This window comes from Strix uralensis, chromosome 19 (assembly GCF_047716275.1).
Source record: "Strix uralensis isolate ZFMK-TIS-50842 chromosome 19, bStrUra1, whole genome shotgun sequence".
Classification (NCBI taxonomy): domain Eukaryota; kingdom Metazoa; phylum Chordata; class Aves; order Strigiformes; family Strigidae; genus Strix; species Strix uralensis.
Window position 1 is genome coordinate 10,312,400 of NC_133990.1, and position 16,331 is coordinate 10,328,730.

Here is a 16,331-nt window from a genome sequence, read left to right on the forward strand (position 1 = left end):
GCAAGCCTGGTGAGACCCTTTCAAACGCCACTTAAAGTCAATTTAAAAACTGTAGTAGCGGTGAATAAGTACAATTATTGGACTATCAATGTTTGAATCCTTAATCAACTTAAGATTATGGGTGCAGAGCCTTAAAATGGGTATGGGTAATGTTTCTCCTGTTCTTGCAAGTTCCGAGGACCAAATACTCTTCCAAATACTCTTTCAGTACTCTTGCACTTAAGGTTTAAATATTTCAAGTGAACAGTGAGAGCATTCACAACTACATTAGGGTATGAAAGAGCTGTATAAGGGACATACCCTCACAGCAACAAGTTTTAAGGCTCATATGAGTAGGAAAGGAAATATCTCTAGAGCAGATGGAACTGTTATTATGCAATACAGTGTTTTTTTGCAGCTTCTTCTGAAAGTATTTAACACTGACTGCTTGTCAGTGACAAGACACTAAAGTAAATGGATGTTCTCTGATCTGGGTTGACAACTCCTATGCTTAAGACATGATCTTGTAAGAACCCCTGGAGGTAATTTAAAAGGATGTCATGCAGCCCTGTTTCCAGAGGGTGTCTGCATGCAGTGAAGATGTATAAGCACTTTGAACTTGACATAATTTAACGAGAAGCTTGGAGATAAGCATGTTCTTAGGCACTTTACAGACTACGTGCATACTTTTGTAAGATAATTCCTGCTAGCAACTCCTTTGCAGTATTCAACTGTAGAGGAAGAAAGGAATTGCCAAAAGAAGCTGTGAAAAATGCAGTGTGTGTGTGTGTGTGTGTTGGGGGGGCTGGGAAGTACAATAAAACCAATAATTTACTGTGTTTGTTTTTCCCCTTCAGGGCCATGTAAATGAAAGGTTCCGGTTTACCACGTTTTACATCTACTTTGCTTTGATAATCATTGAGTTGATCCTTTCGTGTTTTAAAGAAAAGCCTCCATTTTTTTCCCCTGTTAGTACAGATCCTGTAAGTATTTTTACTTTGCCTTATTTGCATATTACAGACTATATCATGTTTTGAGAATTCCACGGAGAATACTTATGATTGAAAACAGCTTTGGATTGTCACTGAGATTGCAGTAGTTAGTGACCCCCTTACAAAACACGGGCTATGGAGAGTACTACTGGGGTTTGAAGCCTTTTTCCGTTATATGTGCCATCAGTAATGATGAAGCTATGTAGTGAAAGCAGCTCTCCTGCTTGCTGCCTCACAGCAGTTTAAATTACATTTATGAACACTGAAGTATAATATTAATTATTTCAAGAGTGGGTTTTGTGGAGATGGTGGTCTACTTGCTTAACATTCATTTACAGTTAGCTAAAGTCTGTAAGGGTTGTCTTAATAAACGAGTTCTATATGTGTTGAGAATAGATATGGAAAAACATTAATAACAGAAGATATTAGTGGTGTCACAGGTTAAATTTCTTCTCCAATTCATAAAATGGTCTCTGTAATTGGATTTATGTTTGAACCAAGCTGAGAGAGAAGTTGAGTTCATTTCTTAAACTGAACATTTTGAAAACCATAGAATGACATTTCACTTCATATAAGTGTGATTTAAAGGCAGTATATGAAGGAATTTTTAAAGATAAAGAGTTCTGCGTGATATGGGAAATGAAAGAAATAAATTTTGTGTCTTGTTAGGACATAGGTACATGCATGTAGTATACCATATAATATACCAAAACTGAACAAAATAGACTGTCATCTTACTAAAGTAATTGTAAATATCTTGCTTTATTTATTTTGTTTTTTTTCCCCCATAACTTTGCTACAGAATCCATGTCCAGAGTTAACTTCAGGCTTCCTGTCAAGATTGACATTTTGGTGGTTTACAAGGTGAGCTTCTCTTTCCAAGCTGTTGGACAGCTGACAACCCCAAACTCTACTTGTGATATGTGTTGTACAGAGTTGACAATACAGAGATTTTTCCTCTGTAAGTAGTTGATGTTGCATGCTCTTTCATCCACAGTGGTGTCAGCACTTCTAGCATTTGCCTTTTTAGAAACAGCTTTCAGAGTGTTCATACTGCCCAGATTTATTCTCCGAAGAGTAGTGGCAACAATTGTGGCATGACTTACAGGGTGTACAGTCTGGTTGTGCTTACTGCATGCTGGAGTATAACCTAAACCAAGACATAAGACTGTGTTCCACAAGATTAATTGTGGCAACCTTTCACCCACCTGAGGTTTATTTCCTGTTCAGGTTCATGGGTGAATGCTTTTTTGTAAGGACACTTTCTGTGCAAGAGGGAAAGTAAACTGGGTTATATATACAAATGATTGCCACCAGCTGATAACTCCTGTCAAAAGGCATGTGTATTAAGGATGCAAATTTGAGATTGAGTTTACTATTACTCCATGATAAAGAAGTGGAACAGCTGTCAAAGGTCATGTTAAGACCCATTTTTTTCCATAATGGTTGAGGGTGTTGAGATCTTCATTCTTCCATCTGTGCAACTTCATTGTCCTGGCAACAGCCCTGTAAAGTTCTTCTTAGTGAGAGCGTGAGATCTTTCTAAACCTCCAGAGTTTGAATGTTCAGCTTCCCCATTGAGATTCTTTGCAACTACATGTTTGTATCCCTTGACAAAATTCCTCTTGCAGTTGAGGAACTGTAGTTAGAGAAATCTGATTTTCCTTTAACTTACTCGAGCATCACTTTTGCATTTTGTTCAACTCTGACAGTTATTCCTGATAGATGTAGTTATTTTCACTTTTAAAGCTTCACTGTTTTCATTTAACACGTTTCATTCATTTAACATTTAGTTTCATTCAAATGCTTCTGGTAGTTGATTTTTATTGCCCTTTTTTTTCTGAAGCAATGTTTTCAATAAAATACATGTAATCAAAACACGTAATGTCCTTTTCTTAATTGCAAACATCAGTATAAGGAACAAAGGGAGATGGAGGTATAATTATCACCCTTTCCGTGGAGATGTATCTTCTTGCTTTTGTTAGCTTAATAGTCCCAGAGGTACTAGCAATGCTTTAAGTACTGTTAGCCAAATTGAACTGGACTGTTTTTCTCTGTATGTGCAGCATGGCAGTTCTTGGTTACAAAAGGCCTCTTGAAGATAAAGATTTGTGGTCGCTGAATGAAGATGATACTTCAAAAATTATTGTGCAACAACTAAGTAAAGAATGGGACAAAGAAAAAGCAGAGTGCAAACAGTAAGTATGTGAACGAGTCTGCCAACGGAGATTGATCTGAGTAATTTCAACGTTAATAAGCTACTCATCCCTGAAAATGGCACCAACCTCTTCAACCTATCTGTTCTTCATTAATATTAACAGTCAAATTTGCTTATTTTGTTATGTCTAGGCAGAGGCAAGCAAGAGCCCTCGGGGGCTTGTGTACCACCAACACACTTTTTAACTAGGTGCTTAAAATCTACATGGGCAGGTAGTGCCTTTTACCATGCGGAGAAGGGCTGAAGATGCGTAAGCAGAAGGGATTGAGTTGGTTGGATTGTAGAAAATTAACAATTTTCATCACTGAGCTGGTAGATGCCTAACTCCATAATTGCCTCCCTCCTAGGCAAGTTAGAGCACAACTTCTAGGCACCATAAACCAAAAAGGAATTCCTCATCTTCCCCATCATGAGTTTTTTGGCCTGACACTATTTTTAGCCTTAAGGCTCTTAGCAGTGAGCAACTCTTCACTTCCTAGCAGTAAAGATATAAAACTCAAAATGTGAAAGGCAGGAGGGGAAGAGATATCCCACTTTAAGAGCTGAGACCCTATTCCTGTTACCTGGAAAGTTAGCAGCAAAATTCCCATAGTCTCTGATGGAAATGGGACGAGGGTCAGAACTTGGATATAGTTACATCCATGCTGGAGAGGATATCCTTTTTATTGCTTGTTCTGTCCTAATCTAATCTTCAGAAATTATCTATTGTGCAACTGTATTTCCTTCTCACACTGGTTAATGTCCAAAATGTTTCCAAACAAATAGATGTGATAATAGTGTGTTTCAAATGAAAAATGTCAATAAGGAGGAGGCCTGCACTTCCATTTCCTTTCATTGTGGAGATTTCTTCTCCATGTGGAGGCTTTCTTCTGTGCGTATCCTTGCCAAATTGGAAAGACCCTATTATGTGATAATATTAGAAGGTTCTTGGCAAGGCTGGTTATGATGTGGAGAGTTTCACTTCGCAGCTAAAATTTGAAAGGTTTCCAGCACTAACCACCAGCAGCTTGTCCACTAGTGCTCTGTGTGTCCTGTGGTTTTACTTTGGGTTTTTTTGTTTTCTTAATGTCTCTATTTTTATGGTGTGGAATAATGTGCATTGTCTGGGTTCTGGTCATTTGCTGCATGGACATAAATCTTACTCCCTCAGGCTTTTATACAGTAAGAGCACAGTCATTGTGCAGAAGTGCCTAGGGTCCAGGAAAACTTCTTCTAGGAAACCAGAAACCATGCCTGGAGTTTTGTCATGGGATTCATTGCATTTTGGAAATTATTCATACAAACTGGGGCCAGTTGGCAATGAATTTAACCATAAATTCTGGCTTGTATTTAGTTCAGGTAAAATTCTGTGGTGACTGTATTAATGATTCTAAGGTGGGAAAAAGAGCAGAAACAAAGCAAATCACTGTACTCCAGATTGCTGAGTTTCACGTAACTCTAAAAGCTTTGTGGCTCTGCTTATTCTTCAATTATAAGTAGGTATTTTCAATTACTTCGTGTCAAATAATATTAATGGTAGTTGCTTGGGAGCTGTTGTAAATACTTTGGGTTTTTTTAAACTCTTCTCATTAAATCTACTCTGAGCAAGCTTTTATGACATTAAAAATGCTGTGTCAAGTTGTACATGTGTTGAAAGTGTCATGGAAAATATTTTCAGTGGACGTAGTAGTAATTATTTTTAAAAACTTAATCAGTTGCAACTCTGGCATAGCTGAAGCTTTAAACTTATTTTATTGTAATGATTATCACATTTCTATTGTTCCTAAACCTACAAAACCTTTTTTACATCTTGCTTCACAGCTGTCTTGTGAATTATTGCTAAATAATTGCTAATAATTCATTTGCTACTAATGAGTTACAGGACAGATCAGTGTGGATTTAAGTTGTTCTTACAGATAATAAAGCATGCAAAGAGTATTTTTGCTTTGCTTTCCATCTCTTTGCATGTATGGCTGAAGTACTCGCTCACTTTACTGCTAAGTGCAGTTGCTTCGGAGAAAGTTAGAGCTGTGCTGGATGGAGAAGAGAGAGCTGGAATCTGTTTTGCCTCATATTTAGTTAGCTTCTGAGACCATGCTTATGAAGACAAAATGAAGATGCAGAGCCTTGTCATCACTATTGAGAAAAGCTGTGTGTTTTTCCATGAGATAATCAGCATCTATTATCTGCCCTGCTATAAATAATAGAAACCAGGCACATGTTTTTTGCTTTGTTAAACAAATGGGTGTGAGCAGTCCCACACAGTGCTAAAAACCTGACCTCACCTAGCTACCCGTAGTAAACACTAGAAGTGCATTTTCTCCCTTTGGGATTTTTTGCTGCGAGAGAACTATTGCGTTGCTGTTAGGTCACTGTAATAAACATTTTTAATAGCACAAAGCCAAGGGCAAGTAGTCTTGTTTCTTCAAATCTTTCACTGAGTTTAACAGCCTGGTTGCCAGAAAAATAAGGCTTTGCTCATAAACTCCCCAGGTTTGATCTGGAAGGACAAAGACAACACTGTTTGTTCTTGTCTAGGGATGAAAAAAAAATTGTCTGGGTTAGGTTCTCCCCCTGCCCTCAAACTTTATTGCAAAGAAATTGGGATTTGCACATGCCTTTGTTTGAAACGATGTGAACTAGTTTCTACCTGTGGACTGTTAGCCACTGATCATTTTGAATGCTCACAGACTGTTGGAATTATTTGACTCTGCAGCCAGCCAGCTCTAAGAAATCTGCACACTCTTTATGAAGAATCATAAATCCAACCTCACTGGGTAGGACTTACAAGTTATTTTTCAAATGCCTTCTTTTAAGTCTTCACTGTTTCTAGGGTGTCTCTTCCATCTGTCCCTTCCTATAAGGCTAAAGATAAGGCTGAAGGTTTACAGCTACTAACTGAATAACGAATATGTTCTCAGAAGGACTAGGTGAGGGTGCCTTTTGTGGTATGTAAATAACAACAGTTAGAGGATTCCTTTACAAGAAATTGGAGATTCAACATCAACTCTGTCCTCTGCCAAAGGAAGTCAAGCCTTCATCTCCTACTCCTTTGGGCCACATTCACATTCCGTGGTGATTGATTTTCTGGCCGATGGAGTACACCTCAAGCACTGCAGAAAAAGAAAAGAAAACAAGATGTATTACACAAGAGTGGCCTATCTCTGGCTGCATCTAGATCTTGTTGGAAGTCTTGCTGTCAATCAATAGCAGAGCAAAGAAAGGAGCAGGCTTTTAGATGTTAGGGCAGTGCTGTACACATAGGGTAATGACATTCTCATTGTCAGTTGTCTCTAATTGCTTGTTTCATTCCCCTAGGAAAGAAGATGTGACATATATGAAGAAATCTAACCATGTTCTGAATCATGTTGGTGATGGTCCAGAGGAAGCCGAAGTTCTGATCAGAGACAAAAAGCACAATAGAAAGCCTTCCTTTCTCAAAGCTTTGTTGAGGACTTTTGGGCCGTACTTCTTAATTGGCTCCTTCTTCAAGCTGATACAAGACCTACTTTCTTTCGTCAACCCTCAGCTGTTAAGGTTGGTTTACTGTGTGAGTAGTTTCTATGTGCAATCCCTGTGGAGGTTTGGCTTTGGCACAGAGTATTTATTTTTGAAATACATAGGTAGTTTCCCTCACAGTGCTGCATGTGTATGCTCCCTCACCTTCCCACTGAAATGCCATAAGACAGGAGTTCTTTATTGTGGACTAAGCTGTAAATTGGGCAAGCTTCACCGCAATGCAAGATTCGTAAATCGCCCATCATCAATAGACAGCTTTGAATTACAAATTACCTGTTGCTCCGTGCAGCAGTCCAAAGCAATTTCTCCCCATTTCTAAAGGATTATTTGTGAAATCAAAGCAAAGCACTGCTTGCCGGATTCAGGAGTCTCTGTACATCTGATACCCACATGTGTTGGTGGTGGCTGCAGCTGTAGCGTGACTTGATACACAAATGAAGTGTGATGCTCAAGTATGTGGTGCTTTGGCCATGCCGCTGTCATCTGGGAAAGATTTTGGAGCATTTAGATGAGTTCATGGGTTCTTAGTTGTGCTCAGCAATGAGAATGTGTGAGGCACAGTTGTAGTAAATTTCCATGTGAAAGAAAATTATGGTTCTATTAAAAAAAAAAAGAAAAGTGAGATCTTGACAAAAGTGGTATGTCCTCAAACTCTCCTTGTATGAGGAACACCTGTACCTCCCATCTCCAGGGGGGACCAGTTGCTCAGCCTGATCCATGAAGGAATTTGCATGATCCCCACATTTTTTTCTTTGTTAGTATTATTCTTAAAGTGAGAATTTCACCAGACAGTCATTAACTAAGAAGAAGGTAACAGTGGAAATACCAGCATTTCTGTCAACCAGTTACTTTTTATTGCCAAATCAATGGAAAAGCACATAGTCCTGTTAATGCATGAGAGAGGAATGGAGTTTGGATAGACGCCACAGGTGGACGTGGGGAAGGGGAGAAGAGAGGGCCCTGCTCCTATATGAGTGTCTCTAAAAATAACACCGGTGTGGAGCTGTGTTCTGAGATCATGTTGTTCTGTGGGTGGTTAGTGACATACCCAGAAATTTGCTAAAAAGAGGGTCTGACCCAGTATGGTGACATTTAATAGCTTACAGTCTGTCTTCTTCCAGAGTCCCTAGTGAAGAGGAGGCAGCTGGCTTCCTTTTGAGAAGACATTAAGTATAATCTATTCTGGGAATTTCTCAATTTTGCATAAAATCCTGGGTATGTTGTCAGTGGTATCTCAAGGCATATGATGGGGAATTTCTTTTCAAGTCTAAATTCCTGCAGTCTTGGAAAATGCACTGCTAGGGGTAAGAGAAAACGGAAAAGCCATGGCTGTCTGGCAAGTTGCACATAAGATAGTTTTATGTTTCTAAAAAGATTACTCAATCCCATGCTGGAAGTACGAGGAAGGGGTTTTCCTGAAGCTGTCCACTTACAGCATGAACAACTGGTGCAGTGCAGAGGGAAGATCTCTGTGGACTGGAAGAAGAAAGATGTAGCAACCTCATGCTTCTAATGTAAGGCTTTGAGGCCTGATTGGTAGTTTCCAGATGCGTTTTTCCCCCTGCTGGTTATCTGAACCATGGAGTCAAATCTCTGTTCCTCCCATATTTTGACAATTCAATACTCTGGTCAGTAGTCTGAAATCACAAATGTGATTTTTGAGCATTTATATGGCAATGCCCTGTGTTGTTCTGCTTGTTTGCTGTGTGACAGTGTGCAGGTCTCACGGGGACAGCAGCTGTGTGTAGTAAGAAATAGCTTATTAATAAAATATCATATAGCCAGTTTAATGGTACTACCATTTTACCAAAAAAGTAGGAGTGAAGAACTCTTCATGCATCCATCCAGGAGGATGTCTTTTAATCTAGCTTTTTTTGTGAGAAAACATCCCAGGCAGAAGCACTCAGGCTGCTTGAAAAGGATTTGGGAAAGAAGCTGGTTTCACCCACTTGGCTGCACTGTCCTACTGTGTCCTGTCATTCACCTCTTGTCCTGGGGGGCTGCCTAACAGAGCTCAGACAATGGGCCACGTGTTTAGGTGCTGGATCTCGGGGGAAACCTGGAGTTTCTGGTCGTATTTCATTTTCTGCAGGCTCATTTGCAAATGGACTTTCTCACTGGCAAAGCCTAAGGTTTTGCTGTTGTATCTTTGCAATGTTGTTTGACTAAAATCGTAACTCAGCTTGCATCCTGGAGAGCTGTTTACTTATTGTGGTTAGAGGGAGGATGTGGCAGGATGCCATAGCTGAAAGAAGCTGTGTTATGTCCCATTAAACTTGCTGCATGTTTTTTATTTTTGTTCCTTTTTCCTTTTCCTCCCCTAATCTTCTGAAAAACAGTGTATTAATCGGCTTCATTAAGAACAAAGATGCCCCAGCCTGGTGGGGATTTTTGATCGCGGCTTTGATGTTTATCTGTGCTGTGCTGCAGACACTCATGCTCCACCAGCATTTCCAGTACTGCTTTGTTACTGGGATGAGGCTGAGAACTGGGATCACTGGAGTGATATACCGAAAGGTAAGATTGGAAGCATTTTGTGGGTTGGAACACTAGTGTATAGCCAAGCGAGTGGCCTCAGTTCTCAAATGCTCAGGGAAGAGCAGGCATATTGGAGAAGAATAGCCTCCTGGAGTATAAAAGACTGGGTTTCTGGTGAGTTTTGAGGAGTACCTCTATCATACTTTACAGACTTTTCTAGTGATCACCACCTTAATGTGGGTGTACTGGTAAGTCATCAGACATATCACAGGCAAATATTTGTTCACTTGAAATATTTGGAAAAGGGATCCTGGAGAACAGCATGTTTGTGGTATGAGTTGATTAGATGCAACTAGGTTTTCTTCAGAATGCTACATACTGCTTGAGATAGAGGTGCTCACAAGCAAACCATTTCATGAACTCTTGTTCTTTGGAGATTAGGAATTGATGTAGGTGTGACTTATTTTATTCTTGTTGGAGAAGCACATTCTCGGGGAGTATCTTGTTTTGCTAATAATTGAGGATTTTTTCTCCGTACATATCAAGTGGATTGTGAATCCACTGAATCTCTCTTATTTCCCAGTCCTTAGTCATCACAAACTCAGCCAAGCGTTCATCGACTGTTGGAGAAATTGTCAACTTGATGTCAGTGGATGCCCAGCGTTTCATGGACCTGATGACTTTCCTGAACATGTTGTGGTCTGCACCGCTCCAGATATTTCTAGCTTTGTATTTCCTCTGGGAGGTACAGATACTGTCATATTTTTTCAGAATTCATCTAAATGCTGGGCAAGCTTATTATTTTTTTGTTATTTTGACCCATGACTGCTTTTTTAGAAACTTATTGTTCTGCCTTGTTGTAAAATAGCTTGTACTGGTGTACATGATCAATTAGTCTCTTAATTATTTTGTTCAGCTGGTAGGCAAGATAAGGCATTTGAATCAAAAGATAGCTTTTATGCCTCCTCTGTCCTTACCATGCTTTGATAGGATCGGTTCTGGACTCATCACAGTGTTCCCAGTAGTTGATACAAATGAGAGCTTGAAGGAAATGGTTTAAAAACCAAACCAAACAAAAAAGACCCTGGACGTAGAAAATGTAAGCCATGTATAAAGATTATATCATACCATATAAAGAAGTTTTGTGCAAGTCAACATGAAACAAATCTCACCTGGAATAACCATAATTTTTCCTTTGCTACAGTGAAGTTGTTTCTGGTTTATTCCAGGTTCAGTTTGAGCACTGGCTTTCATCCTTAAAGTGTTACCACATAAAACAGTAGCACCAACATAACCACATTGATTTAGACTTGAAAGCCATTCAGTTGCAGCAGCTTTATGAGTTACAGCTCTGCTGGTAAGCTGAACTCTGGTAGCAGTTTGTATGCTTTTACTCATATTGAGGGTACTGGGTTCATTCAGTAATTACAGTTCCCTAGGTCAGAAAGAAGTCAATCGAAAAATTCCTTCTGTGTGGCTTATTTGTTCCCTTTCTACATTTGCTCAATAGCTCTGTATTTGCATTAGTTCAAACTTACTTTCCCCCTCCCACTGGGAACCATGTAATAGGTAAATCACAAAGCGCTCTGCTACCACCAGTACTAGCATAGTAATAATTCAAGGTGGATGCTGTCATATTTTTCCGTCTCCTCCTCATAGTTATTCTACGGAATCAGAACACTTCACTGGGAGGAGTTCAACTTGTCTATGTAAAGCATTCATTTCTGTTTCTATAACCTACTGTTTTAATGCTCACCATAGGGAACAGCAGCACTTGGGTACAACAACAACTTACCTTTTTTTCTTTCAATCAAGGCTTTAGGGCCTTCTGTGCTGGCAGGAGTTGCCGTGATGGTTTTACTTATCCCATTTAACTCTGCAATAGCAATGAAAACCAGAGCATTCCAGGTAAGGTACCAGCAGAGAAGGTGACATTATCTGAATTGGCAGCTGTGCTATGAGAAATGAAGGCATCAGTGGTTGTCTTGGCCATTAATGAGCTGCCATTTGCACCAGTTTACTTAGGAGTGAGATTGTACTGATATATTTAATAACTGTATCCTCTCAGATAGTTTTTCCATAGTGAATTGAATGCTTTTTAAGGGAAAGGTGTGGCATTGAGTCAGTGGCTCTTCATACTACTGGAGCAGCTTCTGGGATTAGCAAGAAGTTTCTTTGTCTCCATATCCCTTCACCTGGTAGCTGCTAGGAGTGTCTAGAGAAAGGGCAAATAAATGCTGTTCTTCAAGCTGTGAATGACTGTTTTCAGAGATGGGGACTGAAACCTGGCAGCTTGTTTTTTATGCTAATAGCCAGTGTTGACTTTCACTGCTACTGAGCTGGGCTAAATTTGAATTATTATCTTAAGGTAAAAGGATCCTTTATTTCTTTCTTTGTAGTCTTAGTCGCCTCTAGTCAAGGAAGGCTGAAAAAACCAATATAATAGTGCCCTCTGGCTTTGTGCTAGAAGAATCTAATAAGTGGCTTGTGCAACCTATCAGTGACTGTTTAGAAGATTTAAAAAAACCCCAAACCAAGCTGTTGATGTAAAAAAGGTGAGAGTTGGAAAACTAATATAAATTATGACATTTAAGCACAGCCATAGTAACAGAGTGGTATTATTACATGCCTTAAAGAGACACTCAGTCTTCCCATTAAATCTCTTGGATTCTGACATGTTAGTATTAACATTCCTTTTCTCCTTTGCCCATTATAAGATGCTCAGAGCTGCATAACTTGGTGTGCATGTGTGTGTGAACGCAGTTTTTTGTTTTGTCTATACAGCTGAGGGATATATTTTTTTTTTAAAGTAACTGAATGAAGCACTGTATTCTAATATTCAGGGAAAAAAGAAAACTAGGAGTAACTACAATTTTCAAGGGATGCCATAAGAAATACAACTATGTGTATAAAGAAGAAAATCTGATGAAATCAAAGGAAGAAGTAGGGTAGTATTTTTGTAAAGTACCTGAATCTTTCTTTAAGGTGGTTTTGAAAATGTAACCCCTAAGAGTGAAGATGAGTGGAAAGCTTTTATACTCTGCTTTTCAGCCATTTTCTTTGATTTCTGGTTTCTTTGGAGGTATAGACTTGCACAGTAGACAGTCTGGATTTCTTTAATTACCTTTTGCATCCTCTTTAGAAATAGCCCAAGGACCATCACAGCTGTGAGACAACATGTTGAAAGCTCTCTTCTAGCTGTTCCTGTGACACTCTGTCTCCTGTGTTTACTAATAACTTAGGTGGAACAAATGCGATATAAAGACTCCCGCATTAAATTAATGAATGAGATTCTGGGTGGCATAAAGGTGCTGAAGCTGTATGCTTGGGAACCATCGTTTTCAGAAAAAGTGTTGGAGATACGAAAGAATGAGCTGCGAGTTTTGAAAAAATCTGCCTATCTCAATTCTTTGTCCACCTTTGCATGGATCAGCGCACCATTCCTGGTAAATTGAATTTGCATGGCTTTCTAAGCTGTACCAGTACATCCCTGAAGGATAAATGAGGCTTTCTGCTTGCTAAATGTACATAGGAATAAAATGTAAATACTTTAAAAAAAAAAATTATTCACATGCTTTGAAGCAAAGTTCCCTGTTCTCTAGAGCCTTTTTGTTAATCGGTATTAAAGTATTTCTTGATAAAGCCTGCCAGTGGAAGCTGGGAATAACTGTCTCTGGAGAATTTCCAACCACTTCAAAGTACTTCCCATAACAAATTGGAACTAGAATTTGAAACCTCAGAGATATTTGTGAATAGCAAAAAGAGCAAAAAAAATTTTAATTGAGTCAGTCAGAACAGTATCTGTCTTAAGCTCTCATTCTACCTTTTGTGTTACAGTGCTCTGCTTGTTTTAGTGGGAGAGGGAGTTGTTAAATTACTCTGCAACCTAAAAAAAGATTGATTTAATGTAAAAAATGAAGCCCAAATGATACATTGCCAGTTCTGAAATGCTTTTGCCTCAATTTTCTCTTTCCCTTTGTTTTCCACTTCATTGCACTGTGATCCCTTTTGCAGAAGGGGTTTTGCTTTTGGTGAATAAAAACATTCAGATAAGTGCTTTTTCAAAAATATTCCTAGCCAACTCTTCTCAAGATCAAAGGCCCAGCCCTGCAGAAATATTCTTAATGGCCTCAAGATCCTGCCTCTTTCATGTTTTCTTAAAGTTAATGCATTTCCTTAAATATACATTCCTGTTCCTGCTCACCGTTAGTTTACTGCAGAGGATCGTCACTCCACACTGGATGGTCCTTGTCATACAGCGAAGCAGCAAATAACTTGGATTTTACTCCCTTTCCTATTGATCGGTGTCTTGTTTGCGTAGCCAGCAGTCTACAAGGGGAAAATTGGGTTGGGTGGAGTTGGAAATGCAGCCAAACCACAGCCAGATAACCGCTTCTCGTTTTTATTTACCCAAGTTCTGTAGTTCACTTCTTGAATCTCCTAGTTCAACTAAATGTCGCCGTTAGTAATCCGAAAGTTATTTTATTCCGCGTGCCCATTTTTTGTATCAACTTGTTCATATGACTTGTCATTCTTAAAGCATGTTGAAAAGGTCAGAAACGGAGAATGTGCCCAATTTTATTGTTGATACTTTTATTTCAAAGATGCTTATCAGGCTTGACTGATTTTTAAAATGTCAAAATATTACATACGTGTGGCAGTAAACTCACTTTCTGGCTTTCAGGTAGCATTGACGACATTTGCTGTATATGTCTCGGTGAATGAGAAGAATATCCTGGATGCAGAAAAGGCTTTTGTCTCCCTCTCCTTGTTTAATATTTTAAAGTTTCCCCTCAGTATGCTTCCACAAGTCATTAGCAACATTGCACAGGTAAGGACGATCTGGTGCATAAGTTGTTTTGAACGACTTGAACAAAAGAACCCCATATGTTCCTGATTTCTGGAATGAAGAAATCCCTTGCATCTGCCTATTAGCAGGCTTTCTTTCTAATATCCTTTCTCTACTGCTGCCCTGTATCGGAAAGCCTGACATCTTCTGAGTAAGCTTGTCTGTGTGAATTTTGCTTCATTCAGATGAACTCAGCTTGGGCTGAGAAATTTCACAGTTAAAAGCTTGAATTTCAGCATAAGATTGATTGCAGGGAAAGAATGAGTCTGTTCAGGAAGCCCATGGGGTGAAAGCTTAAGCTGTTCTGCATGCTTTCTTTTTCAGGAGTAAGAGCATTAAGTCCCCATTAAAAGAATGATAAAATAACACCGTGCTCTTTTCTTAGACAAGCGTTTCCCTAAAGAGAATTCAGCAGTTCCTGAGTCATGATGAACTTGATCCAAATTGTGTGGAAACAAAAGTGATTGCTCCAGGTAAAGACATCAGTATTTTTCTAAACTATGCTAATACAGCAAACATCTTGTATTTGTTTCAGCCTGGTTGAGTTATGGAAAAAGAGGAAAAAGAAAATAATAGCCATAATCTTAGTTTTTAAAAAAAGAAGCTGCTTTTTTGAAAAGTTTGTGTTTGTTGTTCAGGCTATGTGGAAAACAAAGGTTTCTGGCTATATTTTTGAGCTTTGAGCTGAGTTATTGGGCCTGAGTTTGCATCTGCAGTGAGATGCTAACACCACTCAATAACAAAGTGCACCCACTGACGTGGGACAGCAAGACCTGCTCAAACCTTTTGCAGTGCACAGATGCTCAGGAACATTATAAACGGTTTTGATTTCTTCTGTTGGAAACAGTATCCCAAAACAAATGAGCAAACCAGGTGATCTCAAAAAAATGTGTTTTCTCATGAAATGCACTTTGGCAATACTGTGGTTTGAAACCTCTCTTGTGTGTGACACCAAAGACAGAGGAGGGATGGCTGTGTGGCTGTCATGCAATTACTGGTATACACCACCCCACCAGGAAGTAAAGAAATCCTGCAGATCTGTAACTTGTTAGTGTGGCAAGCAAGAGCTGTGCAGAGGCAATTTAATACATCAAAGTCAACAGCGTGCAGTGGTCTCCTACCCATTTGACAGTAGTTTCTTAAGTAAAGTTGTGTTAACAGTTGCATGGGGATTCTGAGCAGCGAATGTTGGGACTGGCCTCACTGGGGCAGGGTGAAGCAGGACAGCTTTTTAGCTCCACAGGGCTGTGAGCTCACAGTCTATAGCTTAAGCTGAGATCAGTTATTTTCACTCTGAACAAGCCTGTCTTGTGACCCACAGTCATGAGACTGTGCTTCCCGTGCCAGTAGAAAAGGGAACTGCAGTGTTCATGAAACACCCATAAATAAAGATTCCTCTGTCTCCCAGTCTCCCAGCCGTACTATTCTGTCTAATACATTTCCTGCCTTCTCTCTTGTGTTTTTGTCATACAGGCAGTGCCATCAGTGTAACAAATGCGACGTTCAGCTGGGGAAAGGAGCTTAAGCCATCTTTGAAAGAGTAAGATGTCTTTATGCACTTGCAGTACATCATCTACCTGGTTTCTGGCTCCTGGGAGGTCTGTTTGAAAGATGTCTAGTAATATCTGCAGGCTCACTTCTGGAAAAGGTTTCCACGCATCCCATGTGTGCACCTCTTCTGCCTTTAAAACATCCAGCTAACCCTCATGCCTCATGGTATTTAGGCTTTAGAGAAAAGTGCTGTAAGGCTTTGACTCCACAATGACTATCATAAAATAGTTACCTATTAAAGGACAGAAAGGCTACATAAATTTCTTAAATAGACATTTTTTTAACGTTGGACAAATCAAATTGATCTGATGGATTGTGAGGACAGGTGAGATGTCTGGGTTTGGACTAGGCCGTGCCAACAGTGGTCTGTTCTTTTAAGAGTCTTGTGGCAGACTCATCCCTGTGGCTGTAGATGGGCCATTTCCAGACTGTGGGGTGCATGTTTTGCTCAATTGCCTATTTGAATTAATACAAACAAAATTTACCTGGAAGCATATACTTCCTGATGTTATGCTTTGTTGCCAGATCAAGAGAAACCTTATCAGAAACCTGATGAGTATTCTTAGAATTCTCAGTCCAAGGAGCTCGTGCTGCTGTGCTGAGTTTATGTTAACAGATTATACACGGATAGCCTGCAAGTAAGAGGCTTAGAGTTCAAAGGAGCCAGTTTGGTTCAGGCAACCAAATCTTTAGCCAGGTTGACTTCAGTGATGTGACTGTTCCGGTGTTTATTTCAGAAAGAAGCATGCGTCTCCAGCTCAAATTG

General features: G+C 39.5%; 1 protein-coding gene across 2 annotated transcripts in view; it reads left to right on the top strand.

Annotated features, from left to right (window-relative positions):
- The window catches only part of ABCC3 (ATP binding cassette subfamily C member 3), a 49,171-nt gene that overhangs the window by 18,058 nt on the left and 14,782 nt on the right, over positions 1-16,331 (top strand). For both annotated transcript variants that reach the window (XM_074888774.1, XM_074888775.1), the window contains exons 5-15: positions 837-962; positions 1,774-1,835; positions 3,038-3,169; positions 6,487-6,705; positions 9,027-9,204; positions 9,749-9,910; positions 10,981-11,073; positions 12,408-12,611; positions 13,850-13,996; positions 14,400-14,487; positions 15,488-15,554. In XM_074888774.1, the coding sequence (XP_074744875.1) occupies positions 837-962; positions 1,774-1,835; positions 3,038-3,169; positions 6,487-6,705; positions 9,027-9,204; positions 9,749-9,910; positions 10,981-11,073; positions 12,408-12,611; positions 13,850-13,996; positions 14,400-14,487; positions 15,488-15,554 (1,478 nt within the window). The remainder of the gene's footprint in view (positions 1-836; positions 963-1,773; positions 1,836-3,037; positions 3,170-6,486; positions 6,706-9,026; positions 9,205-9,748; positions 9,911-10,980; positions 11,074-12,407; positions 12,612-13,849; positions 13,997-14,399; positions 14,488-15,487; positions 15,555-16,331) is intronic.